Consider the following 23,219-nt stretch of genomic DNA (forward strand, 5'->3'; position numbering starts at 1 on the left):
TGTGTGTGGGTGTACGTGTCTGTGTGTGTACGTGTGTGTGTCTGTGCGTCTGTGTCTGTGTCCATATGTCCGTGTGTCTGTGCATGTGTGTACATGTGTGTCTGTGCCTCTGTGTGCGTCTCTGTGTGTACGTGTGTGTCTGTGTGTCTGTGAGTGGGCGTACGTGTCTGTGTCTGTGTGTGTCTGTGTCTCTGTGTCTCTGTGTGTCCATGTGTGTCTGTGCGCGACTGTCCCGCGTGGGTGACCACGACCTTGCGTGGCCGCGGCGGGTACCACCGCGCATGCTCCCAGCTCCTGCCGTGCACGCGCAGGTACGGCCCCGCCCCGCCCCCCCCGCGCGCAGGCGCGGGGCCGCCCCTCCCTCCCCGCAGGTGCCCGGTGGGAGCGGGGGGGTGCGCGGCCCCTTTAAGGGGAGTGCCCGGAAGGGCGCGCGCCCTGCCCGGCCCGGCCCCGCCCGCAGCGCACCGGCCCCGGTGGGGCGCGGTCGGCGGCGGCTGCGGGAGCCGGTGCGGGCCATGGCGGGGCGGCCGGGGCTGCTGCCGCTGCTGGGCGCGTTACTGGGCGCCGCCGCCGCCTTCAACCTGGACCGCGTCTTCCCGGTGCTCAAGGAGGGCGCGACCCCCGGTGGCTTCTTCGGCTTCTCTGTAGCGCTGCACCGGCAGACCGAGCGGCGGGAGCGGTGCCTGTGAGTGCGGGGCGGGAGCGGGGCCGCGGGCGGGGGCTCCCGGGGGGGGTCCCGGGGGTACGGCAAAGGGCCCGGAGGCACTGCCGGGGGCCGAGGGCGCGGGAGGGGGCCGTCCCGCGGGTCGGGGGCCGTCCCGGGGGTCGAGGCGCTGGGTGGGAGCGGGGGGGTCCCGTGGGAGGAGGCGGCCCCCAGCCCCGAGCGTGGGGTGAGGGGGAGTCGCGTGCCACGAAGGGCGCGTTGAGGGTTCCCCCCGCTCGTGGCTGTGCGTTGCAGCCCCCGTTTCTGGGGGGGGGGGGGGGGAGGGTCGCAGCCTGACCCCGCGTCGCCCCTCGCCCCGTTCTCGGGGTGCTGAGCACCCGCCGCAGGGTCCCCACGCAGGACCCCGGTGTGGTGCCGAGGCAGCAGTGCGGGCAGGGAGCCCGGCAGCCCCCCCAGGGGGGAGCCCCCCCACCTGCGGGGCCTGGCCCGGCCCCGCCGACCCTCACCGGGTGGCTGTGAAGCCCATCGCGTCCCCCCTTGGCCCCGATCTGCGCCGCCCCTGGGGAACCTGCTGAACTGTGACTCTTGCTGCCCAGCAAAGCCCCCACAAAAGCCCTTTTCAGCCGGAGCATTCTCCGTGCGATCCCACTGCTGTCCCCGCCGTGTCCCCTGCTGTCCCCCCGCTCGGCCGGGCCCCCGGCAGCATCCCCAGCTCCCTCGTGGCCGGAGGTGCACGGTCGGTGTGGAGGTGCATGTACGGGCGAAGGCGCTGGGGCTGGGCTAGGTTGGGTTTTTCTTGCTTGGGGGCACAGGTTTTGCTGGCTCACCCTCCTAGGGAGCTCCTGGCGGGGGGGGGGGGGCCCTGCGGACACCCGGAGGGCTCCCTTTTTTCCACCGTGCCTCTGACAGAGGGATTGGTGGCAGCTGCCGGACAGAGGCATCTGCTGCTCCGCATTCCAGAGATGCATTTTGGCCGCTTGTCCTGCCATGGGACGTCTTGTTGTTGCGCTTGTCCAGGAGTCCTGGAGGGGAGTGAAGCTGTTCCCTGTGGAGCAGCTGTGGGGGTGCGGGAGCCGGCCCAGCACCCTGGGGACCCCCTGTCCCCCATGGGGACACACTGGCTCCCTTCCATGGCTGGTTTCCCCAGCTCCAGTGGCATCAGAGCAGCTGGTGGGCAGGCATCGAGGTCGGGGTCTTGGCTGGCACTGGGACAGATTGATTCATCCATCTCCCTGAGATGTTGGCAGTTGCTGTTGCTCAGTCTTGGGGGGGGTTCGGGGGGTTTAGCCCCACCTGGCAGGGGCCTGTGATCCCCCAGCATGGGCCACGTGGCCCATGCGTGTCTGAGCATGATGCTGGTGAGGTGTGGAGGCCTGGCGTTCTGTGGGGGGAAAGGCTTTGGAGCACGAAAGCCCCAGGGGATTCACACACCCCCTGCCCGTGGGAGCCCTCCACTGCCCGTCCCCGTTGCGGGGGACAGGACCCTTGTGAGCGCAGAGGGGCTGTGGGGTGCCAGGTGCCTCGCTGCTTCCCCACTGGGCCTTGTGGGTGGGCAGTAGAGCTGGGTGGTCTGTACAGGTGGGAGCATGGCAGAGGCCTGGAAGAGCCGCAGGGTCTGCTCCCTCCGTGGGGGTGTCTGTGGCCCCCAACCTAGGGCGTCGGAGCCGTTTGGAGTGGATGCGGTGAGATGGGGCTGGCGGGTGCAGGCATGCCCTCGGCTCCCCCATCCCATGGTGGCCAGCCCTCGGCTTCCTCCCCGGAGCCCGGCTGCAGCGGGGATGGGGGTGGGGGCCCTGAGATGGGCTGCAGCACCGTGGGGGTGCACCCGCTCCCCTCCTTCAGCCCCGGTGCTGCACGGAGCATTCCCTGCCCTTGGCTCACCGGGCAGGCCCACACAGGTGCAGCCGGGGTGGGGACAGGAAAGGGACGCTTCCTGATGGGGGGGTGTGGGGTGTGGGGGGAGGGGAGCTGTCAGGTGCTTCTGGGGGGGGCTCCGGTGCCTGGCCTCGCTGTGATGTGGGCTGCTGCACGTGTTGGGATGGCAGTGGGGCAAGGTTGGTCGGGTGCACAGCTGGCATTCCTGGCCTCCCGGTGGGGTGGGGAGAGCCACTTCCCAGCTGGGTGCTGGCAGGGGGCCAGGCTGGTGTGGCCCGAGCGATGCCAGAGTCCCCCCCCACCCCGGTGGTGTTTTTCATGTCCTGGAGCTGTGCCCATGCAAAGGTTTGTTTGCTCGCTCCTCCCGGGGCCAGGTGAAGGCAAGGTGGAAGCAGCGGTGTTATCTGCCTTATCTGCCTCCCCGAGATTAAGAGACTGCTTCGGCTGCTGGTGCTGCACTGGCGTCTGGCTGCTCCCACAGGCTCGGGGCTGGCATGGCTCGTGGTTGTGCTGGCAGGACCCAGGAGACTCTGACCCATGTGCGTTTGGGGAAACTGAGGCACAGTGCATCTGTGCTGGCGAGGCTGGGGGCCCTGTGTGTGTAGGTGGGAGGCAGCACCCACATCTGCTGGGTGCCTCAGTTTCCCTCCTGTGTGTGTGGGGGAAGCAGGGGCTCTGCCTGGTGCTTGGGGGTCTGTCTGATCCTGGCTGGCAGCGGGGCCAGCTGAATTCCCAGCTTTCCCTCCCCCTCGCCTGATTTTGTGCTGATTGCCAGAGCCGGCCTGGCTGAGCTCCTCCTGCCTTGGCCAGGGGCCGTGAAAACTGCTGGGGTCCTGTGGGGCTGCGGCTCCTTGGCAGGCAGAGGGGGGATGGATTCATCACAGCGGGGCCGGCATCTGTCCATCCATCCCTTGCTGCTTCAGGGGCCATCTCCCCCTCTCCCACCTCCTTGCTGGTGTGGGCATCAGCAGATTTGCCCGCTCAGGGCTCCCTGGGGGTGATTGATCATCGCAGGGCCTCCCCTCCCATTGCAAGCTGGGGGTGCGTCAGGGTGGTGGTGGTTCGAGTCTGGAGCGGAGCCTGGCGGGGGTGGGCTGTGTCAGGGATGCCCCTTGGCTGCCCGCCTTTGGGAGTCTGGGGGGGCCCTGCAGCCCAGTTGTGGAGCTGATCTCTCAAAGCTGGAGCATCTTACAGCCCCAGTGTAGGGTGAGGTTTGAGGTGGGAGGTTTGGGGAGGGTCCCCGTGCCCCACTGCACCATCACTGCCTGTGGCCAGGGATGGGATGGTGGAGCAGGATAGGGTACTGCGCTGCAGCCCCTGCCCTCCTGCCTGCTCTCCCCCTCTTGGCGCTTGTCATCCCTCCAGTATGTCGGGAGATGGATGAGGCACGCACTGCACTCACTGCCCAGCTGCTCCCTGCTGGGGGGGGCTTGGGGGGGAGCACAGCCCCCCATTGCAGAGCCCCTCGGGGCTCAGGCCAGCCCACCCTGCACAGTCTCTGCTCCCCTTGCTGTGGTGTTGGGGCTGGATGTCCTTTGCCGTCCCCATCAGACCTCTTCCAACCTGGGGTCAGCTGCATTTTTGGGGCCGGTCGGTGCCCTGGTGCCAAGATCATCCCGCAGCCACCCAGCCCAGCCAGCGCCGCTGGGACCCCCCCTGCCGCCGTCCCCCGGTTCTACCAGGGCAGATTAGGACGGGGCATGGCCTCTCGCATTCCTGCCTCCCTCCCTTCCCAGCCTCCCCCTCTTGCTGCTGTTTGACCATCGCTGGCTTTGCTGTCCCTGGGCTGAGCCTGTCTCCTCAGCCCCCCATCCGGCTGGAGCCAGTGCCACAAACTGGTCCTGTCCTCCCCCAAGATGGGAGCCCCAGCACCCAGCTTCTGGTTTTCCTGTATCTTGAGGTATCTGGGCTCTGCATGGCACTTGGAGCGCACACAGGTGGGGAATGCCTGTGCATGTGTCTGGCCAAGTCCCCTGCCCCCGGCTCTGGTGGGGCTCAGAAGCTCCCAGCATCCTGTGACCTGCCCCCCAGGAGCAGAGCCCGTGGGTGGGCAGCCGTGCTGGGAAATCTTGGCTGGAAGCGGCAAGGCGTCGGAGCTGCTTGACTTGGGCCAGCTCCCACCCCCCAGGAGCCGTGGGCATGGCTATGGGGAGAGCTGGGGGTCTGGCTTGAGCCAGGACCACTGGGGAGTCTGGGGGCAGGTCTCGGCTGTGGCAGCCCCCAGCAAGGGGCTATACCGTGTGCCCCCAGGAGCTGCGCCGATGGTGGGGCAGCACCCGAGGGCTGTGGGTCCTGCTGGGGCTTGGGGTGGGGGGGAAGGGCTTGCCCCCGGCTTCTTCCTCCATCCCTGAGTCACAGTGGCTGCACTGAGTCACTTCTCCCACCCCCCCCCACCCCCCCAGGTAAGTGGGGACAATGGTGCCCCTTGTGTGCGTGTGTCCCCGTCCCTCAAGTCTGGGGGAGGGGCAGGAATTGGGGGGGGCAGATTCCTTTGTGCCGAGCTGGAAAACGTCAGGAGGAATCACACCCCCACCCACCCCATGCCCACCCTTGCCTTCGCACCCGGTGGGTCCCACTTTCCCAGAGGGATGTGAATGCCACGGGCATCCCCAGCCCCGTGTTCCCCCCGCCATTGCACTCCTTTGCGGGGGCTCTTTCCTGCAGCTGAGCGACACAGCCCCCCCACCTGCAGCATCTGGCTGACTCAGCCGGAGCGGTGCCGCTGGCGGTGCCCGTCCCCGGGGGGGGGGGGGGGGCGGCGTGCCGGGGCGGGGGCTGCCTGGGGCCCCACATTCCTCCGGTGCCTGGGCTTTGAGTCAGCCGCCCCGACGTGCCCGGCTCCCGGCCTCCTGCCCGCCGCAGCCTCGCTGCTCCCTTCCCGGTGGCGCTGGGATGGGGACAGCTGGGCTTGCCCCTGTCCTGGCTGGGGGCCGTGCTGGGGGCCGGCCAGCTCGTTACCCCGTGCCCTGTGATAGGGTCTGGGGGCAGCGGCAGCTACCTGGGTGCCCTGTCCCCTCCGGCAGCCTGCCTCCATCCTGCCTGCGAGGAGGGACACGCTTCCTCTGCTGGCACAGGGTGGCCGTGCCTCCTCCACGCCATTGTCCTCGCAATCCCAAAGGACTTCCCGGCGGAAAGGCTGGCCTTTCCGGAGCCCACCGGGCAGGCCGGGTCCTCCTGCCAGCCCCCAGCCCCATGGCAGGGCTGTGGATCCTGTGCCCTGCTGCTACCTGGGGTCCCCAGCCTCATCCCTTGGGGTGTGGGGGGCTCAGGTGCATCGGGGGTCCCTTCAGCATCACCCTAAAGCCTCTTGGGGATGAGTGCATGTGGAGCTGGGCTGCGGGTGTTGCATTGCCAATCTCCAGGCTGGACACCCCTCCAGGGATGCCAATGTCCTCCCACCTGCATGGCACCGCCGTGACTCAGCTGGGATGTCTCTGTCCGGGTGGCCTGAGTCACCCCGGAAGGGTGCTGCCTCCCCTGAGACCCCCAGTGCTGCCCAGAGAGGGGGAGGCAAGCCTGGACCACACCCCATCTGGGAAGAGGGATACACGTGTGCCCCTTCTGGAGCTGGTCCCAGTTCACCCTCCCTACTCCTGGGAGGGTCCCCCCTTTGTCTTGCCGGGACACCCGGTTCTTGCGGCGGGAGAGGGTGAGCCTGTCTGCCGGACACGTCGCAGCTGTGCCGCAGAGGCAGCTCAAAGGTTGGCCGGGAAGGGCTGTGGCTGTTTACACAAGTGTGGGGGCCCTGGTGCTGGTTGTGCTGAGCAGCTTCCCCCCACTTTGCATCTCCATGCCGGCACGGTTTGCAGACGTCAGCCTGATGCCCTGTTCCTGCACCCCCACACTGTGCACTGGGATGGGGGGCTCAGCCGTGTGCCCAGGCTGGGATCAGGTCCTGTGAGGAGTGTGTCTGTCACTGTCCCCTGCCCCGTCCTGTGAGCTCTTTCAGCGTGCTAGGGGTGAGAGGCTGGTGGCTGCCAGCCCTGTGCATGCCCATCTGAGGGGACACACACCCCCTTCCTGCTCTGGAGATGGGGCTGGGGGTCCGCTGCCGCCCATTATTTGGGGGTGGCAAGGCATGATGTGCTCCAGGGAAGCAGTTCCCATTCCTTCAGAGTGCCTCCTGGCCACCATCTTGCCCCACCGTCCTCTTCCCGCAGGGCAGCTTGCCTGGCTTTGCCCCTCCCCCCAAAATGAGGCAGAGGGCATTGGGATGGGTGGACCTGCTGCCCCCCCCCCCCAATACCCCCCATCCCCTCTCTGCCCCCCAGGCTGCTGGTGGGGGCCCCCCAAGATGTGGAGCCGACCAACAGCACGCGGACGGGCGCTGTCTATGCCTGCCCCCTCACTGCCTCCACCAGTGACTGCCAGCGGCTCGACATTGAGTTGAAGAGTACGTGAGTCCTCAAGGGCACCCCAAAATACCCACCGATGTGGGGGGGCTCTGGGGGTGGTGGGGGTCCCTGCTGTCACGCTGTCTTCCTCATCCAGGTGAGCCGGACAAGGCCATCATCGATGACATGTGGCTGGGAGTGACAGTGGCCAGCCAGCGGCAGCCAGCAGGGAGGGTGCTGGTGAGTGCACGTGCACCCCAGTTCTTGGCACGCGTGTGTGCCAGTGCTGAGCTGCTGCCTTGCGTGACTGCACAAGGGCACCAGGGAGCTGTTGGTGCTTTCATGTGGGTCTTGCACATGTCCCCAGTGTGGTGGCACGAGGCAGAGGCACTGCAGGAGGGCCCCTGGGGCAGGGAGCTGTGGGGTGACAGGGTGCTTGGACCCCGCTTCTGGTGCATGCTGGTGTGGGATGGACTGGAGCTCTCGGATGGTGGGACACCCTCATACCCTATAGACCGTTGTAGCCGGGATAATGCTGTGGCATATGGGCTGCATTAATGGCAGGGCAACTTCTGTCTATATGGCCTGACACTGGGATCAGGGCAGAGGCGGCACAAGGGGGGTGGGGTGGTGGTCCCTCATTTTTGGGGGTGCCACAGGCACTGAGGTGATTGCCAGGGTGTCCTGGCAGGCCTGTGCTCACCGCTACACCAAGGTGCTGTGGTCGGGCAGCGAGGACCAGCGGCGCATGGTGGGGAAGTGCTACGTGCGGGGCAATGACCTGCGCCTCAACATCAGTGACGAGTGGCAGACCTACCACAACGAGATGTGCAACTCCAACACAGACACCGACGAGAGCGGCATGTGCCAGATGGGCACCAGTGCCGGCTTCACCGCCAACATCATCTATTTTGGGGCGCCTGGTGCCTATAACTGGCAAGGTGCGTGTACTTGGGGAGGAGTAGGGCTGGACAACCCCCTTCCCGGGGGGTGCCTGCTGCACGTGCCCCCTCTGGGCATCCCCTTGTGCATGCAGGGGCATCTGTGTTTGTGTGCACACTAGAGGATGTGTGTGCTTATGTGCCCACATGCACATGGGGAATGCACACACACGCTGGAGCGTGTGGATGTGTTTTTGTGCATGAGGATGTAGCTGAGTGTGCCCTGCAAGTATTGTGTGTGTGCATCTCGGTGTGTGACCTGGACAGGCTGGAGACTTGGGCAAAGGCACATGTCAGGTCCTGCCCCTGGGGAGGGACAGTCCCACGCACCGGTAAGGGCTGTGGCTGACCTGCTGGGAGGCAGCTCTGCAGGGAAGGCACTGGGAGTGCTGGTGGCCAGCAGGTTGCCCATGGGCCAGCAGGACCCTGCAGGGCATGAGGCGGAGTGTGGCCAGCAGGTTGAGGAAGGGGATCGTACCCCTCTGCTCTGTTCTGGTGAGGCCACGTCTGTAGTGCTGGGCTCCCCAGTTCCAGAGAGACTGGGAGCTACTGGAGAGGATCCAGCAGGGGCTGGAGCATCTTCCTTAGAGGAAGGGCTGAGAGAGCTGGGGCTGTTCAGCCTGGAGCAGGCGGAGGGGGGATCTTACGATGCCTACAGATATCTGGAGGGTGGGTGTCAGGAGGACGGGGCCAGGCTCTTCTCAGCGGTGCCCGGCGCCAGGACAAGGGGCCACGGGCACCAGCTGCAGCGCGGGAAGTTCCACCTGAACATGAGGGAGACCTTGTCTGCCCTGAGGGTGAGGGGGCGCTGGGACAGGCTGCCCAGAGCGGCTGCGGGGTCCCCGTCTCTGGGGACACCCAGACCCGCCGGGCGGCTCCGTGCAGCCTGCTGGGGGAGAGCCTGCTCTAGCAGGGGCTGGGCCGGGCGACCCCCGGAGCTCCCCTCCCAGCCCCACTGTGTGTGGTTGTGTGATCCTGCGTGTGCCCACATGCACTGCAAGCGTGCAAAGGCACTAGGTGCTGAGCCGGGTTAACCCCCCCCCCCGCATTGTTGCAGGTACCAACTACATGCTGCAGCGGGAGATGTGGGAACTGCATGAGTTCTCCTACCCCAACAAGAGGAACGGCAACACCTATATAGGTGGGGGACAGCAGCACAGGGAGCTTCCCCCTGGGGGGGGGGCTTGGTAGATTTGGGGCGAGGAGGAGGTTTGGGGAATGTGGATTTAGGAGGAATCTTGGGGGTGGGTGTTAAAGGGGGTTAGGGGGGCTTGGGGAGCCCCCAGGAGTGGTGCCAACAGGTGATGCCAGGGTGTTTAGGGTGCTGGAGGAGGTCATGGGGTGGTGGGGGATGTGGGTGTGGGCACATCAGGGGGTTTCCGTGCTGGCCCCCATCTCACTGGTGGGGTTTGGTGGCAGGATACACCACGGAGGTGGGCAGGGCCGTGCTGCAGAAGGACGCAGTGACGGTGGTGACGGGTGCGCCCCGGTACAAGCACAGGGGTGCCGTGTACCTGCTGAGCCGCAGCCCCCAGCAGACGCTGCAGAGGAGCCTCCTGCTCCCCGGCCACCAGGTCGGCTCATACTTCGGCAGCGCCGTGGCCCTGGCAGACCTCAACAACGATGGGTGAGGGCGGGGGGCTGGGACCCCCCAGCTCCCGGGGTGGGCTCTCACCTGGGGCATCCTGCTGCTCAAGTGGGGTCCCTGTGGGTTGTAGCATGGGGGGACACAGCCCTGGGGGTGGGGAGGTTTTTTTGGGGGGCTCATATTTTATGGCTCTTGGGGGGGGGGGGGGGGGGGCGGGGTGAGGGGTGTCTCCACCACTTCTGGTGTGGCGGGGTGGGGCTATGTGGCAGCCCCCAGGCCAAACCACCCCTCGGCCCCGCAGGTGGCAGGACCTGGTGGTGGGAGCCCCCTACTACTTCCAGCGGAAACAGGAGGTGGGGGGTGCGGTGTATGTCTACATGAATGAGGTGGGGGACTTCCAGACCCACCCCAGCCTGGTCCTCACTGGCCCCAGCAACTCTGCTTTTGGCTTCGCTGTGGCCAGCATCGGCGACATCAACCAGGACGGCTTCCAGGGTGAGGGGCTGGGGAGCGCCATGGGGGGGTGCAGCGGGGCTGCCTTTGGATGGGGGTGTCCAGGTAAGAAAGGATCCCACTTGAGGGGCTGTGGGGAGGTTTGGGGTGAAAAGAAGATGGGGGACATGTTGGGGGGGTTGTTCAAGGAGGAGCAGGGCTGGGGGAGTTGAAGAGGGGTTGGGGGTGTTTGGGGGAGCTGTGGGGCTGACCCTGCTCTTCTCCCCACAGATATTGCTGTAGGGGCTCCTTTTGAGGGGCATGGCAAGGTCTACATCTACCACAGCAGTGCAGAAGGGCTGCTGGACAAACCCCGGCAGGTAACGGCCTCATGGGGAGCCCCTCACTGGGGCATCAGGGCTCCAGATCCCCTCCGAGCATCCTATGCTGCAGGGTGGTATGCAACAGGTAAATCCATGGGGCTGGTGAGCAGTGACTGACACCCCCCCACCAACCCAACTCCAGGTGATCAGTGGGTCAGATCTGGACCCTGACCACATGTGGACCTTTGGGTACTCACTGAGTGGGGGGCTGGACGTGGACGGTAACTCCTACCCCGACCTCCTGGTAGGCAGCTTGGCAGAGAGAATTGTCCTTCTCAGGTGAGGGAGTGGGGGCGGTGGAGGTCTTGCAGCCCTCTGCCCCCCCCCCACCTCGCAGGGACGGCTCCTGCCCCTGCCCGCACCGCAGGGCAGCGCGGTGGGCATGGGGCAATGTGCCTGGCTCCAGGAGCTGGCAACAGGCAAGGAGGGGCTGTGCGCTGCCGGGGGGAGCTCAGCCGACCCCCATCTCTGCCTAGGTCTCGGCCTGTGATCAACATCCTGAACAAGACCTTCACGGTGAGCCCCAGCAAGGTGGACCCTGCCCGGTGCACACCTGACTCCTGGTGAGCCCCCCTGCTCTGCTGCCCCCGGTCCTGCTCGTGGCACTGCGGTGCCAGCGCCCCGCTCATGGCCCCTTCCCCCCCAGTATTACAGTGACCATCTGCTTCTCCTACAACCAGAGTGCTGGAGACCCCAACTACAAGGAGAAGATCAGTGAGTGCCCAGGGGTGCAGGTGTGGGTGCATGTGCATGTGGGGGTGTGCTGTGGGGTGCCCACCAGCACTCGTGCAAGGGTGCATGCACACATAGGTATGTGCATGTGTGCGTGCAGGGGGAGCACATGTTTAAGGGTGGACATGCACACGGGTCAGTGGGCGTGTGTGTGTGCACATGGGAGGGTGTTGGAGGCACGTGTGTGTGCAACACCCATGGCACTCTGCTCTCCCTGCAGCCCTGGAGTACATCCTGGAGGCTGACAAGGACCGACACCCCCCCAGAGTCAGGTTTTTGGGGACTCACTCTGCCACCTACCATGGCATCTTCCCCATGCCTGAGACCCGCTGTGAGTCCAAGGAGCTGCTGCTGCTGGTGAGCATGTGCGAGTGCACATGTGTTTGTGTGCGCTGCAGGTTGCTTTACATGTGGTGCTGGAGCTGAGAGACGGGCTCCTGGGAGATAGAGAAGGGGGTTGGTGGGGTGTGGAGGAACAGCAGAGTCAGGAAAAGAGGTGGAAATCCATCCAACCATCCTGTGATGAGTTTGTTGGGTCTCTGAGCAGGGTGTGGGCAGGGGCTGGTACCCCAGATGTGCCAGGGGGCTGCCTGGCTGTGGCTGGAGCTAGAGGGGGGCTGGAGAGGGAGCTGGGGCTTCACTGATTTCTCCCACCCTGCAGGACAACATCCGAGACAAGCTGCACCCCATCGTGCTCTCCATGAACTACTCACTGGTGGAGAAGCCCAGGACCTTCCAGCTGGGTCCCCACTCCCTCGACGCCTTCCCCGTCCTCAACCAGGACCAGTCCCATGAGAACGAGACCAAGGTGCCAGGGGGATAATGGAGATGCTGGGCTGTGGGCCCCGCAGCGAGCCTGGCCTGAGGGGTGGGAGGAGGCTCACGGGGATGTCCCTGTCCCTCCAGATCGAGTTCCAGAAGGAGTGTGGCTCTGACAACAAGTGCTACAGCAACCTCCAGCTCCAGAGCAGCTTTGTCACCGACCAGAACCAGCCCCTGCACAGGTGACAGCGGGCCCCTCTGGGTCCCCATACACCTCTGTCCCCTGCTGTGCCATCTCCTCGGCCACAGGTCACCCCTCAGCCCCTCCTGGGCTGTGTTGGGTGGTGGTGGGGTCTTTCCATCCCACTGGGGTGGGCCACCTGTGTACTGAGTGAGGATGGTCTCTGCACAGGCTGAACGGTACCCAGGTGCTGCAGTACAGCCGGGACGTGCGCAAGCTCTACCTGAGCATCAACATCACCAATGTGCCCACCACCCCTTCCAACGGCGAGGATGCCCATGAGGCACTGCTCAACGTCACGGTGCCGGCCAGCCTGCTGCCCTCCTCTGTCCGCCCGGTAGGTGATGGTGTCCCCCTCCCTGGCTGCAGAAGGCACAAGGACGAGGGTGGGCTTTGCCAGGATGGTACTCACCCTCTCCCCCTCCCCAGAGTGGAGCCTGTACCTTTGCAGAGACGGTGCTGTGTGAACTGGGCAACCCTTTTAAGAGGAACCAGAGGGTGAGTGCTCCCCCCCAGCCCTTTTTGGAGGCTTGGCAGGAAGGTGGGGTCCAGCTGAGCTGCTCCACGGTCCCTCTGTGCTGCAGGCAGAGTTGATCATCACCTTCGAGGCCATTGGGATCATGTTGGACACACGGGAGATCTTGGTGTGGCTGGATCTGTCCACGTGAGTGACCCTGAGTGGGTGGAAATGGGCTGGGAAGAGGGTGCCTGGAGTGATGCCAGCCCCTTTTGCTTGGTGGAAACGCGGTGGTGGATTGGGATCGTATCTGGTGGCATTGCTGGTCTGGGAAGGACAGGAAAGCAGGCAGGGCTCCTGGGCGGGCAGGGCAGGGACCCTGCTGCTTCTGCTGGGAGGGTGGAGGCTGCCCCACACCATCTGGGGGGCTGTTAGCGGCTGGGAGACGCTGACCCCTGTGCCTTGGTAGGCAGAGCACCCAAGAGGATCTGCAGCCCGTGTTGGCCAAGCTGCTGGTGGACTATAGCATCCAGTCCTCGCTGACCATGTGAGTGCAGCGAGGCTGTGCCACCCTGTCCCTCTGCATCCCCTCCACCCGCCCCTCCTGAATTTGGCTGCATGGGGAGTGGGCACGGCCCCCTGTGTCCCAGGAATGGGGCAGACAGATGCCCCAGAGATGCTCCCTGCCCCTCTGCCCCACTGACCATGCCTGTCCCCCACCCCATCCTGTCCCCAGAGCCTCCTCCCATGCCCAGTCACACTTCAGTGGGATGGTGGTGGGCGAGTCGGCCATGCAGAGAGAGCAGGACGTGGGCAGCCCCCTCAGCTTCGACTTCCAGGTGAGCTGGGGGGTGGCTACTGCCGGGGGGGTCGGGAGCGCCGGTCTCAATCTCCTGCTCTGCTTTGCAGGTGACCACCAAGGGCGAGTCACTGGGCACCCTGGGCACCATCCTGCTGGGCTTCGAGTGGCCCTATGAGATCCCCAACGGCAAATGGCTCCTCTACCCCACGGAGATCCTCGTCAACAGCAATGAGACCTGCCAGCCCCCCGGGGGGGTCATTAACCCTCTCAACCTCACTGTGAGTGACCTTGTCCCTGCTGCTTTGCAGGGATGTGTCCCTGCCCCATTGCCACCCCATCAGCCCAGTGTGGGCAGAGCTGCCTGGGCTCTGATGGGGCTTGTCCCCGCCTGCAGCTGCTGGAGGACCAGGCATCGGCCCGACAGAGGCGGGAGCTGGAGCCCCCCGAGCCAGCAGAGCCCCCCATCACCCTGGCCACCGCCAAGAAGGCCAGGTCAGAGGTGGTGCTGGTGAGTGGGGGCTGTAGGAGGTGGAGGGGGGCCAGCAGCACGTGCCCTGTACTGGGACCACTGTGCACGCGGCTTCTTGGCCCCAGTGCAGTGCATTGTGGGCTCTAATTTCCCCCCCCCCAATGCCCCTCTTACCTCCCAGAGCTGCTCCAAGGGCACTGCTCGCTGCATCTGGTTTGAGTGCGCCCTCCTCCACACCCAGCACCCCACCACCTTCAGCATCCGTGCCCGCGTGTGGAACAGCACCTTCATCGAGGTCAGTGCGGGACCCCGTGGGGGGTGATGGGGTCAAGGCTGGGCTGCTCCCTTGGGGACAGTGCTGAAACAGGGCACCGAGCTCCCCAGGTCTCGCCTCAGAAGCTAACACCTGTCGCTTGCCCCCCATCATCTGTGTGTTCCTACCATGCCCCGCCCTGTCCCTGTGTTCCCCCACCACCCACATCCCTGCAGGAGTACAGTGATTTCGACCGGGTGAAGGTGGACGGCACCGCGACGCTCTTCCTTCGGACCCACATCCCCACCATCAACATGAGGAACCATACGGTGCGGGTGAGTGATGCCAGAGCCTCTTACTGGGACAGGCTGGGAGCCACTGGGAGCTCTTCCCCTGATGGGGCTCTTCTTGGCCCTTCCAGTTCTCTGTGGACGTGGACTCAGAGCTGATAGAGGAGCAGCCGGCCGAGATCGCGCTGTGGCTGGTGCTGGTGGCGGTGGCAGCTGGGCTGCTGCTGCTGGGGCTCATCATCCTCCTGCTCTGGAAGGTGAGGGGGTGCCCGGTTCCCCTCCCAGGGAGGGGTGCAGGAGCCGTGCTGAGAGCTGACAGGCTCGTGTCACTGGTAGCTGCCATCCTCCCCACCTGGCAAGGATGCTCAGAGTGGTGGGTGGAAGGTGCCCCCCCAGGTTGGAGGTGCTCACCTGCAGAGTGATGAGAAAGAGGAGCAGAGAGCATCCTGACTTGTCAGCTGGTGCAAAACGTTTTGGGAGTTGCAAATAATAAAACCCAGCCAAAGCAGGGTTCAACGATGGCACCTCCTCACCCCCAATGCCTCCCACCTCCCCCTGTGCTGTAGGGATTGGGTGGGGTCTAGCCTTCTGGGGACCCCCAGCCCCCTGGGGGACCCCCTGACAGGAGGTTAGGTAGATCTGCCAGGCCACCCACCCTGTAGCATCCCCAGGAGTGAGCACCGGGGTGAGGGTGCAATAGGGCAGCTTTCCGCCCTGCTCCCCCCCACCCCACAGGACCACACCCCCTGGTCCCTATCCTGTCCCCCCATGACCCCTGTCACCTCCTTCCTCACAGTGCGGTTTCTTCCGGCGGGCCAACACGCGGGCCATGTATGAAGCCAAGGGGCAGAAGGCAGAGATGAGGATCCAGCCATCAGAAACCGAGCGGCTGACAGATGACTACTAAGGGGGGGGGCAGCCCCACTGCCCCCCCCCCCAGGCGCCCACGCCACCCGCTTGGTAATGCCCCGTGGGGGCCAGCTGCAGTGGCATCCTCCTCCTCTTCAGCCTTCTCTCCTCTTCCTCACTGCCTCATCTCTCCTATAGGGTCCCTATAGGTGACGGGGGGCTCTGTGGGGTCTCTCCCGGTGGCTCCAGGACTGCTGCTCCCTTTGCCTCTGCTCTCCACCAGCTCTGGGGTCTCTCCCTCACCCGCCAGTGTCACGCCCCAGCCTCACACTGACCCTCTCCCTCCTCCCCCCAGTGCGACTTCTTCCAGCGGACCCGCTACTACCGGATCATGCCCAAGTACCACGCGGTGAGGATCCGGCAGGAGCAGCGCTACCAGCCCGGCGGCCTCCTGCCCCGCCGATGCAAGAAACACTGGGTGACCAAGTGGCAGGAGCCAGAGAAGTACTACTGAGACCCCCGCCCACCCCCTGGCCCATGTGAGGGGAGCACGAGGGCCCGTGTTTGATTTTGCACAAGTGCATTCCCCCCCTCCCCAGCCCCTCCACCTGCCTCCCCCTGGGATGCGGCCACATCCCAGTGCTGGCTTCCGCAGCTCCCATCTGCCTCCCTGGGCTAGCGGCACGCAGCCCCACTCTTGCACGCTCGTGTCTTGCACGCTCGTGGGGGTGAGCCCCAAAGATGCCCCCCCCCCCCCCCCAGTTCCCTGACAGGACCGCTGCTGGTCTCACCGAGTGCCTTCCCCCCCCCCCACCCTGTGCAGACACTCCTCACAGTGTCCCACATGTGTCCTTACATGCTGGGACATGTCCTTGCACCACGCTGGGACATGCTTGCTCCCCACCCCCCTGCATCCCCATTCACTGGGTGTGGGACCCCCCCCCTCTGCTTGCCCCCAGGCTCCGTGTTGTCGTGGGGATGGGGGTGGTGAGATTGCATTCCTTCCTCCCCTGCCGAGCCCTCCCCAGCACAGCGCAGGGGCCTGGTCCTGCACGTCCAGCGCCCTCCAGTCTGTACTGGACACAGCTTTGACTTGGGGGGTGCATGTATGAGGCCGGGTGTGGGTCCCCCGCAGCCTTATCTCCCGTGGGCGCTGCCCCAGGGGTTACGTTATGCCGTGTCTCCTGTCGGCATTTGGGTGTTGAGCCCCGGAGCACGGTCGGTACTGGGGTGGGGGGGGCCCAGGACCCCCGGACCCCGCTTACCTACCCGCCCCCCCCCCCCCCCCCCGTTGCCCCCATTGCGGGGCCCAATAAAGCCTCGCTCCGGGATTTGTAACCCCTTGTCTCCGTGTCACGGCTGACAGGGGGGTAGGGGTGGGGAAGAGGGTTGTGTTTTAGCGGGGGGTGCCCTGGGCAGGAAGGGGAGGGGGGGGCAGTGCTCCGGGTGAGGGGGATGGGGGGGGGGGGGGGGGATGGGTCAAGGAGAGGGGGCTTACGGTGGGGTGATAGGGGGCCGGGCTGGGCTCAGCAGACCTCGCAGCTCCCCCGGGCAGCGAGGAGTCAAGCGGGGGGGGGGGTAGCTCCGGGCCAGGCGGGGTTACAGCTGGGGGCGTGGCCGAGCGGGGGCGGAGCTAGCGGGCGGTGATTGGCAGCGGGGCGGGTTGTTTGCGCGCGGCGCGCCGGGGCCGGGGCCGGGCCGGGGTCGCCATGCGGCTGCTGCGGTGGCTGGGGAAGCGCGCGGCGCTGGCCGGCGTGCCCACCTACATCGAGCACTTCAGCAAGTTCTCGCCATCGCCGCTCTCCATGAAGCAGTTCCTGGACTTCGGTAAATACCCACACCGCCCCCGCCGGTGGGTGTCTCCGGGAGGGAGACACCCCCTGACGTCCACCTGGCCCGAGTAAATACCCCCGCCCCGCGGGGCACGGCCGGGCTGGGGGCGGTGCTCCGGGAGGGGCCGGTGCTCCGGGAGGGGCCGCCGGGCACCCCCGCAGGGAGAGAAATACTCGGAGGGGGAGGGGGGCTGCGGGCGCTGCCCCTGGGGAGGGACCCGCCCCGGTGGGTGTCTGGGCCTGGGTGGCTGTAACCCCCCCCCCCTCCCCCCCAGGTACCCGGTGATCGTGTTTCGGGGGCGATGTTACCCCCCAGATGCCCCCCAGCCCGGGTAAATATTTCTCCTCGCCGCCCCTGCCCTGGCCAGGGAACATCCGCTACCGGGTAAATAACGGGCTGGGAACTGGTCTCCTGGTGGGCACCTGCCGGAGCAGGAGGTCCCCCGTAACGACCCCCGGGGTGCTACCCCCGGCGGGCAAGTAACAACCTGGGAAGCCACCCCCCTGGGGGATGGCTGGGTGGGTGTCCCCCCCCCTTGCCGTGCCCCCTCCAGGTGAGTCCCCGGTAAATACCCCCATATGGGGTGACTCCTGACCCCACCAGCTAAATAACCCTGTGTGTGGGACCCCTGGCCAGGTGTTCCTTGCACACCCCCAGTCATCCCCCTCCCGCCTTGGTAAATACCTGCTTGGCCCCCCAGCACCTCCAGGGTGGGTGACACAGGCCCCCCACTAAGCAAAGGCCTCAAGGAAATACCCCAGGGAGGTGGAGCTGCCCCCGCCCACCGCTGTCACCGGTCCTGGGCTCCTCCTGCCCCCCCTTCCCCGGGAGTTTCAATGTCAGCACTATGTCTACCTGCGTCCCCCTCTGTGCTTGTCCCAGCCAAGGCTGGCGGCTGCACCCGGGGGTCCTTGGCCCCTGCCCGGTCCCCCCCAGCTTCTGCCCCATCCCACCAGCGCTGGGATCCCTCCTCAAGTCCTCCTCATGTACAGCTCCGCCAGTGTCCCTTGTCCCTGGGGTTGTGCCCCTCTAGGGCCTTGGGGACGGTTTTGCTCCCCCCCGCCCCCCCGCAGCCTCGCTGGGCGCCAGCCCCTGGTTGGGGACACCCATATCTTTGGGACACTTCGGCGTGTCCCCGTGGCAGAGGCTCTCAGCAGCCTGGTGCCACCAGGCTGGTTTGGGTGTCCCCAGCACTGATGGTGGCCCGAGTACTTCTCTGCTCAGAATCACCCGCAGGGGGGCTTTCCAGCCCCAGTCTGAGCTGTACTGGGCTGTACTGGCCACCTAGGTCACCCTCCCCAGCAGGCCGCGCTGTGCCCCTTGGGGTCCTCCTCCAGCCAGGGGCAGGGACCTGCTTCTGCCTCCTCTGCTCCTGCCCTGCCAGCCGTCCCCTCCCCAAGAGAAGCAGCAGTGCAGCCAGCCCTGGGGCTGGGGGTGTTGAGCTGGGGCTCAGCCCGTGTGTGTCCCCCCCAGGCTCCAGCAATGCCTGTGAGAAGACCTCCTTTGCCTTCCTGCGGCAGGAGCTGCCCGTCCGCCTCTCCAACATCATGAAGGAGATCAACCTGCTGCCAGACCGCGTCCTGCGCACTCCCTCCGTCCAGCTGGTGCAGAGCTGGTGAGATGGGGGGGCCTGGGGGGGCCACTGCTGCCTCCGGGACCACCCAGCCCCACACCATGTCGGGTGTGGAGGTGCCGCCACCACCATCTGTATAGGTCCTGCTGCCACCACGGGTCCTGCTGCTGGGGGTCCCCCCCACTGGTACTTGCGTGGATTCCGCTGCCACCACAGGTCCCACTGTTGTTGCTCACGGGGGTGCCACTGCTGGCGCTTGTGCAAGTCCTGCTGCCAGGGGTCCCACTGCCCCAGGTCCCACCATTGTCACCCAGAGGGGTCCCACCGCTGTCACCTGCCTGAGTGCCACCGTGGGTCCCACCGCTGTCACCTGTATGGCTCCCATTACTATCACAACTGCCACTGCTGTCATGGCAGGGGATCCCACTGCCACCACAGGTCCCACCACCACTGCACGTCCCGCTGCTGCCACCGACTGTCCTCCCCAGCTGGTCTGGAAGAGGGACAGGGACAGGTGGCTGGCAGCTGGTGCCATGCCATGCCCTTGGGTGACAAAGGCTGCAGGCCCTTTGGTGACACCCCCATACCAGTGGGGTATGGGGGGACCCAGCCATTGCGGTCACTGGTGCCGCCTTATGTCCTGCCCCAGCCTGAAAGGGCTGAGCCAGCTCCAATGGCTGGGGGGGTCCATGTCCTTGGGGGTGGGTGGTGTCTGGGTGTCCCATTAAGTACCGTGTCCCCCTGCCAGCTCTGGCATCGTGAACCTTCTCCTAGTGCCACCACGTGACGAGTTGTTTGTGCAGTGTCCTCAGTCCCTGCCAGCACTGCCTGGCAGCAGAATGCAGCCGTGCCATGCTCCTGCAGGCCTCCTGCAGGGACTCCGGCTTGCAGGGACCCTCATGCCTCTCACCCCATCGGAGGGCCTGCATCTCCAAGTGTCCCCAGAGGCCACCATGGGGGCAGGATAAGCTTGGACCCCCTGCCAAGCACGGGGTGGTTTCATGGGGCAGCAGCTTTTGGGGGGTGGTCCTGGTTGAGGGGGTGCTGAGCCCCTCTCCCTGCATGGAGCAGCACCCCAGGGCACCCTGTGCCCCCCTGCTGTGGGGTGTCTGGGGTGTTCTTTGGCTTTAGGGGCACTGGGTGGGGAGTAACCAGCTCCTTCCCCAGGTACGTCCAGAGCCTGCTGGACATCATGGCGTTCCTCGACAGGGACCCTGAGGACCAGGCCACCCTGGGACAGTAAGTTGGCAGGTGACAGCGTGTCTTTGACCCCTCTTGTCTCCGGTCCTGGGGTGTCCCCTCCTCCCAGACCCACAGCAGCGAGAGCTGGCGTCACCGAGGGGCCTTGGCACCCTGCACCCTATCTATACGGTCCCCAAACTGCCCCCACTATACCAAGCCCTGAGCAAGGTATCAGCAGACTGCTCTGGGTTTCCCCAGTGCCACCAGCTCCTGGGGAGAGCTGGACTGGATCGAGGCTCTGCCCGGACCAGGTGTCCCCCAGCTCCATCCCATTCCCCTTACCAGGTTCACAGATGCCCTGGTCACCATCCGCAACCGGCACAACGACGTGGTGCCCACCATGGCTCAGGGGGTCATCGAGTACAAGGAGGCCTATGGAGATGACCCCGTCTCCAACCAGAACATCCAGTACTTCCTCGACCGCTTCTACCTGAGCCGCATCTCCATCCGCATGCTCATCAACCAGCACAGTGAGCGGCCCAGGGGTCCCCGACTGCTCTGGGGGTCCCCCGGGGATCCCTCACTGCCCCAGGCATCCCCCTCCTCCAAGTGTCCCAACCTGAGCACCCCTGTTAGTCCCGGGCATACCCCCCAGCCCCAGGGATCCTGCCCCTGCCCTGAGTGTCCCCCAGCCCCCAACCCCGTGGCTTGTCCCAGCCCTGTGCTCCCCCCGCCCCAAGACATACTAGCCCTATGTATCCCCCCCAGCCTTAGGCTTTCCCTCTGCCCTGCCTCTCCCAGGCACCTCCCTACCCTGAGATGTTCCCCGTTCTGCTCTACACGTGTCCCTGTCCCCCATGTCCCCACCCATCCCCATATGTCCCCTTCACTCCTCAGGGGTGGCTGGGCACATCCTGGGCTGTGGGGTGGCCCCAGGTGTCTCTGGAGCTGAGACAGGGTCCCCACTGCCTGCTGTTCTCCTTGTCCCCTCTCCAGCTCTGCTCTTCGATGGCAGCACCAACCCTGCGCACCCCAAGCACATTGGGAGCATTGACCCCCATTGCAGCGTGGCCAACGTGGTGAGAGGTCTGTGGGGACCAGGGGGCTCCCACTCCCACGGGGGGCATGAACTGGGGGAGTTGAGGGTCCCCCTGATCTTCCCCTTGCCCTGGGATCCACCTGTTTGGAAGCCATTTGTGTCACAAGTTTGGGTGGACCTCAGCCAAGGTGTCAACAGTCCCCTGTGCTTTGGGGTTACCCCAGAAGACCCCAAAAACTTCCTGGTTCTGTAGGGATGGAAAATATTTGGGAGGGAGAGGGCCCCAAACACTTCTCCTGCCTTCATGCTGGGTGTGCTGACCTCTCTGCCTCCCCCTCCCAGATGCCTACAACATGGCTAAGCTCCTGTGTGACAAGTACTACATGTCCTCGCCTGACCTGGAGATCGAGGAGGTGAATGGTGAGGCCGGGCTGGGGGATGTCCCTGCTGCAGGGGATTCTCGGGTGGCTCATTTGGGGCTGGGGAGGACAATGATGCTGACAGCTGCTCTCCTCCCTGCAGCGAGCAATGCCCAGCAGCCCATCAACATCGTCTACGTCCCCTCGCATCTCTACCACATGCTCTTTGAGCTCTTCAAGGTAACCCCAGCCCCATCAAGGGGGGTAGGAGGGAGGTTGTGGGGCGTCCCCTGAACCACAGCTGACCCTGTGCCCGCAGAATGCCATGCGAGCCACCGTGGAGAGCCATGAGAACAGCCCTCGGCTGCCGGCCATCAAGGTGATGGTGGCCCTGGGCCAGGAGGACCTCTCCATCAAGGTGCATAAGGGGCCACCGGCTCCATCCCAGAGGGTCCCGAGCCCGGTCCGGGGAACACTTAGTTGTGGGGGGAGCCAGGAGTGGGGTTGTGACCCCCCCAGCATGTCTTGCAGATGAGTGACCGGGGCATGGGTGTCCCCCTGCGGAAGATCGAGCGCCTCTTCAGCTACATGTACTCCACCGCTCCCACCCCACAGCTGGGCACTGGGGGGGCCCCCCTGGTAGGTGCCATGGGGGCCCTGCATGGCCCTGGGGGACAGGGAATGGGGTGCAGGTCTGTGGCTAGGGGTGGTGTGGGGATGTCTGCGCTGTGGGGACATTAGGAGTGCTGGAGGGTGGCACAGTAGCCATCAGGGTGGCTTGGGGTGCCTGCGGTGTCATGGGGGTGTTTGGGCTTGGCTTGGGGACATTTTGGGGTGCCTGGGGGTGGCATGGGGATGTTTTGAAGTGGCATGGGGACACTTTGGTGTGCTTGGGTGTGACCTGGGGACACTTTGGGGTGGCAGGGGGACATTTGGGTGTGTGCATGGGGTGGTTTGAAAGTGGCGTGGTGACCACTGAGGGTGCCTGGAGGTGGCACATGGACACTCATGGGTGCACTGGTGCTGCTTGGGGTGACATAGGGAGGCTTGGGGTCCCCTGGGGGTACTGACCCCAGCACCAGGGACCCCCGTACACCACCTCCTCCTCCCTGCCAGGCCGGATTTGGCTATGGCTTGCCCATCTCTCGCCTCTACGCCAAGTACTTCCAGGGGGACCTGCAGCTCTTCTCCATGGAGGGCTTCGGCACCGACGCTGTCATCTACCTAAAGGTGGGTCTTTCCCCCGGCACCCGGGGTCTGCAGCCTCTGCCCAGGGGGACAGGGCCCTCCCCAGCCCCCTGTGTCTCCCGCAGGCCCTGTCCACGGACTCGGTGGAGCGATTGCCGGTTTACAACAAGTCAGCGTGGCGGCACTACCAGGCCAGCCAGGAGGCAGGGGACTGGTGCATCCCCAGCACCGAGCCCAAGAACACCTCCACTTACCGTGTCCCCTAGGGTCCCCCCTGGGGGCTCGCTGCCCGCTCAGGCTGTAGATAGCCCTCACCCCAGGCGTTCCCCATCACCCAGGGGTGGTGTTTTAGCATCCTGGTTCTGCCTCCCGCCTCCACCGCGGTTGTTAGGACTTGTTGGGAAGCATGTGAAACGTGGGGTGGGGTTCCAGTGGGATGGGGGGTCCCAGCACCCCCCTGCCTTGGTGGCACTTAGGTATGTAGCTGGGGGTGGCATTGAAGCAGCATGGAGAGGGTAGAGCCCCTGTTGCCCCCCCCCCCCCCTCCCCCGCCACCTTGGCACCGACCCCAGGAGGTGCACACTAGGGGTACCGCAGGAACAGCGAGGGACTGGTCCTTCCCCAGTATGACCAGCAGCACTTCTCTGCCCCTCCAGCCCTGACAGGGTTGGGGGACCAGGCTTGAGCCCCTCCTCCCCAGCTCCCTGTGCCGTCCCTGGTATTGCACTACTGAGCTGTTCTCATCTGTGTGCGCCGCCACTCCACACCCCTGTGCTCTCCTTGGGGTGGGTTCCCCACACACGCTCTGACCTGCTCGGGAGCTTCCCCCTGCCCCCCCCAGATACCCTTCCCCCCGCCCCCGCTGTCAGTAAATTGGATGTTGACTGAGCTCCTGGTGTGGTGTTTTGAGGTCCCAGGAACCACCCCTCCTTTGCACACACCCCCCGCAACTGGGTCACTGCCCCCCCGCATG

The 23,219-nt window shown here is 65.5% G+C and overlaps 2 protein-coding genes across 5 annotated transcripts; both read left to right on the forward strand.

The window, feature by feature from the left end:
• Window positions 1-355: 355 nt before the first annotated feature.
• Window positions 356-16,348, forward strand: ITGA3 (integrin subunit alpha 3). 2 transcript variants are annotated; one of them, XR_008825962.1, is made up of 26 exons: window positions 357-685; window positions 6,811-6,932; window positions 7,031-7,113; window positions 7,565-7,814; window positions 8,872-8,955; window positions 9,234-9,441; window positions 9,704-9,897; window positions 10,126-10,214; window positions 10,360-10,496; window positions 10,694-10,780; window positions 10,864-10,931; window positions 11,170-11,306; window positions 11,611-11,757; window positions 11,856-11,953; window positions 12,124-12,289; window positions 12,382-12,450; window positions 12,537-12,616; window positions 12,879-12,956; window positions 13,146-13,248; window positions 13,319-13,489; window positions 13,606-13,719; window positions 13,862-13,975; window positions 14,170-14,268; window positions 14,355-14,480; window positions 15,020-15,183; window positions 15,428-15,565. XR_008825962.1 is itself a non-coding variant. In XM_056362520.1 (25 exons), the coding sequence occupies exons 1-25, from the start codon at window positions 516-518 to the stop codon at window positions 15,584-15,586; spliced, it is 3,153 nt and encodes a 1,050-aa protein (XP_056218495.1). In that variant the 5' UTR covers window positions 356-515; the 3' UTR covers window positions 15,587-16,348. The 2 variants fall into 2 exon arrangements, 1 of the variants encoding a protein (XP_056218495.1); XM_056362520.1 differs by lacking the exon at window positions 15,020-15,183 and having other exon boundaries at window positions 356-685; window positions 15,428-16,348.
• Window positions 16,349-16,711: 363 nt separating this feature from the next.
• PDK2 (pyruvate dehydrogenase kinase 2) lies at window positions 16,712-23,125 on the forward strand. 3 transcript variants are annotated; one of them, XM_056362536.1, is made up of 12 exons: window positions 16,784-16,899; window positions 17,180-17,236; window positions 18,379-18,520; window positions 19,646-19,717; window positions 20,006-20,190; window positions 20,657-20,746; window positions 21,042-21,119; window positions 21,222-21,298; window positions 21,378-21,476; window positions 21,590-21,697; window positions 22,175-22,288; window positions 22,372-23,125. In XM_056362536.1, the coding sequence occupies exons 2-12, from the start codon at window positions 17,221-17,223 to the stop codon at window positions 22,510-22,512; spliced, it is 1,122 nt and encodes a 373-aa protein (XP_056218511.1). In that variant the 5' UTR covers window positions 16,784-16,899; window positions 17,180-17,220; the 3' UTR covers window positions 22,513-23,125. The 3 variants fall into 3 exon arrangements, with proteins under 3 accessions (XP_056218510.1, XP_056218511.1, XP_056218512.1); XM_056362535.1 differs by lacking the exon at window positions 17,180-17,236 and having other exon boundaries at window positions 16,712-16,899; XM_056362537.1 differs by lacking the exon at window positions 16,784-16,899 and having other exon boundaries at window positions 17,180-17,289.
• The last annotated feature ends 94 nt before the right edge of the window (window positions 23,126-23,219 follow it).

Source organism: Falco biarmicus, chromosome 17 (genome assembly GCF_023638135.1).
Source record: "Falco biarmicus isolate bFalBia1 chromosome 17, bFalBia1.pri, whole genome shotgun sequence".
NCBI lineage: Eukaryota > Metazoa > Chordata > Aves > Falconiformes > Falconidae > Falco > Falco biarmicus.

Bases quoted from the DNA above. Each gene is read 5' to 3' on its own strand.
- ITGA3 (XM_056362520.1), top strand. From the start codon at position 516: ATGGCGGGGCGGCCGGGGCTGCTGCCGCTGCTGGGCGCGTTACTGGGC. The intron at 12,957-13,145 runs GTGAGTGCAGCG...TCCTGTCCCCAG, and splicing joins ATCCAGTCCTCGCTGACCAT to AGCCTCCTCCCATGCCCAGT. The intron at 13,976-14,169 runs GTCAGTGCGGGA...ACATCCCTGCAG, and splicing joins GGAACAGCACCTTCATCGAG to GAGTACAGTGATTTCGACCG.
- PDK2 (XM_056362535.1), top strand. From the start codon at position 16,782: ATGCGGCTGCTGCGGTGGCTGGGGAAGCGCGCGGCGCTGGCCGGCGTG. The intron at 20,191-20,656 runs GTGAGCGGCCCA...TCCCCTCTCCAG, and splicing joins CATGCTCATCAACCAGCACA to CTCTGCTCTTCGATGGCAGC. The intron at 22,289-22,371 runs GTGGGTCTTTCC...TGTCTCCCGCAG, and splicing joins ACGCTGTCATCTACCTAAAG to GCCCTGTCCACGGACTCGGT.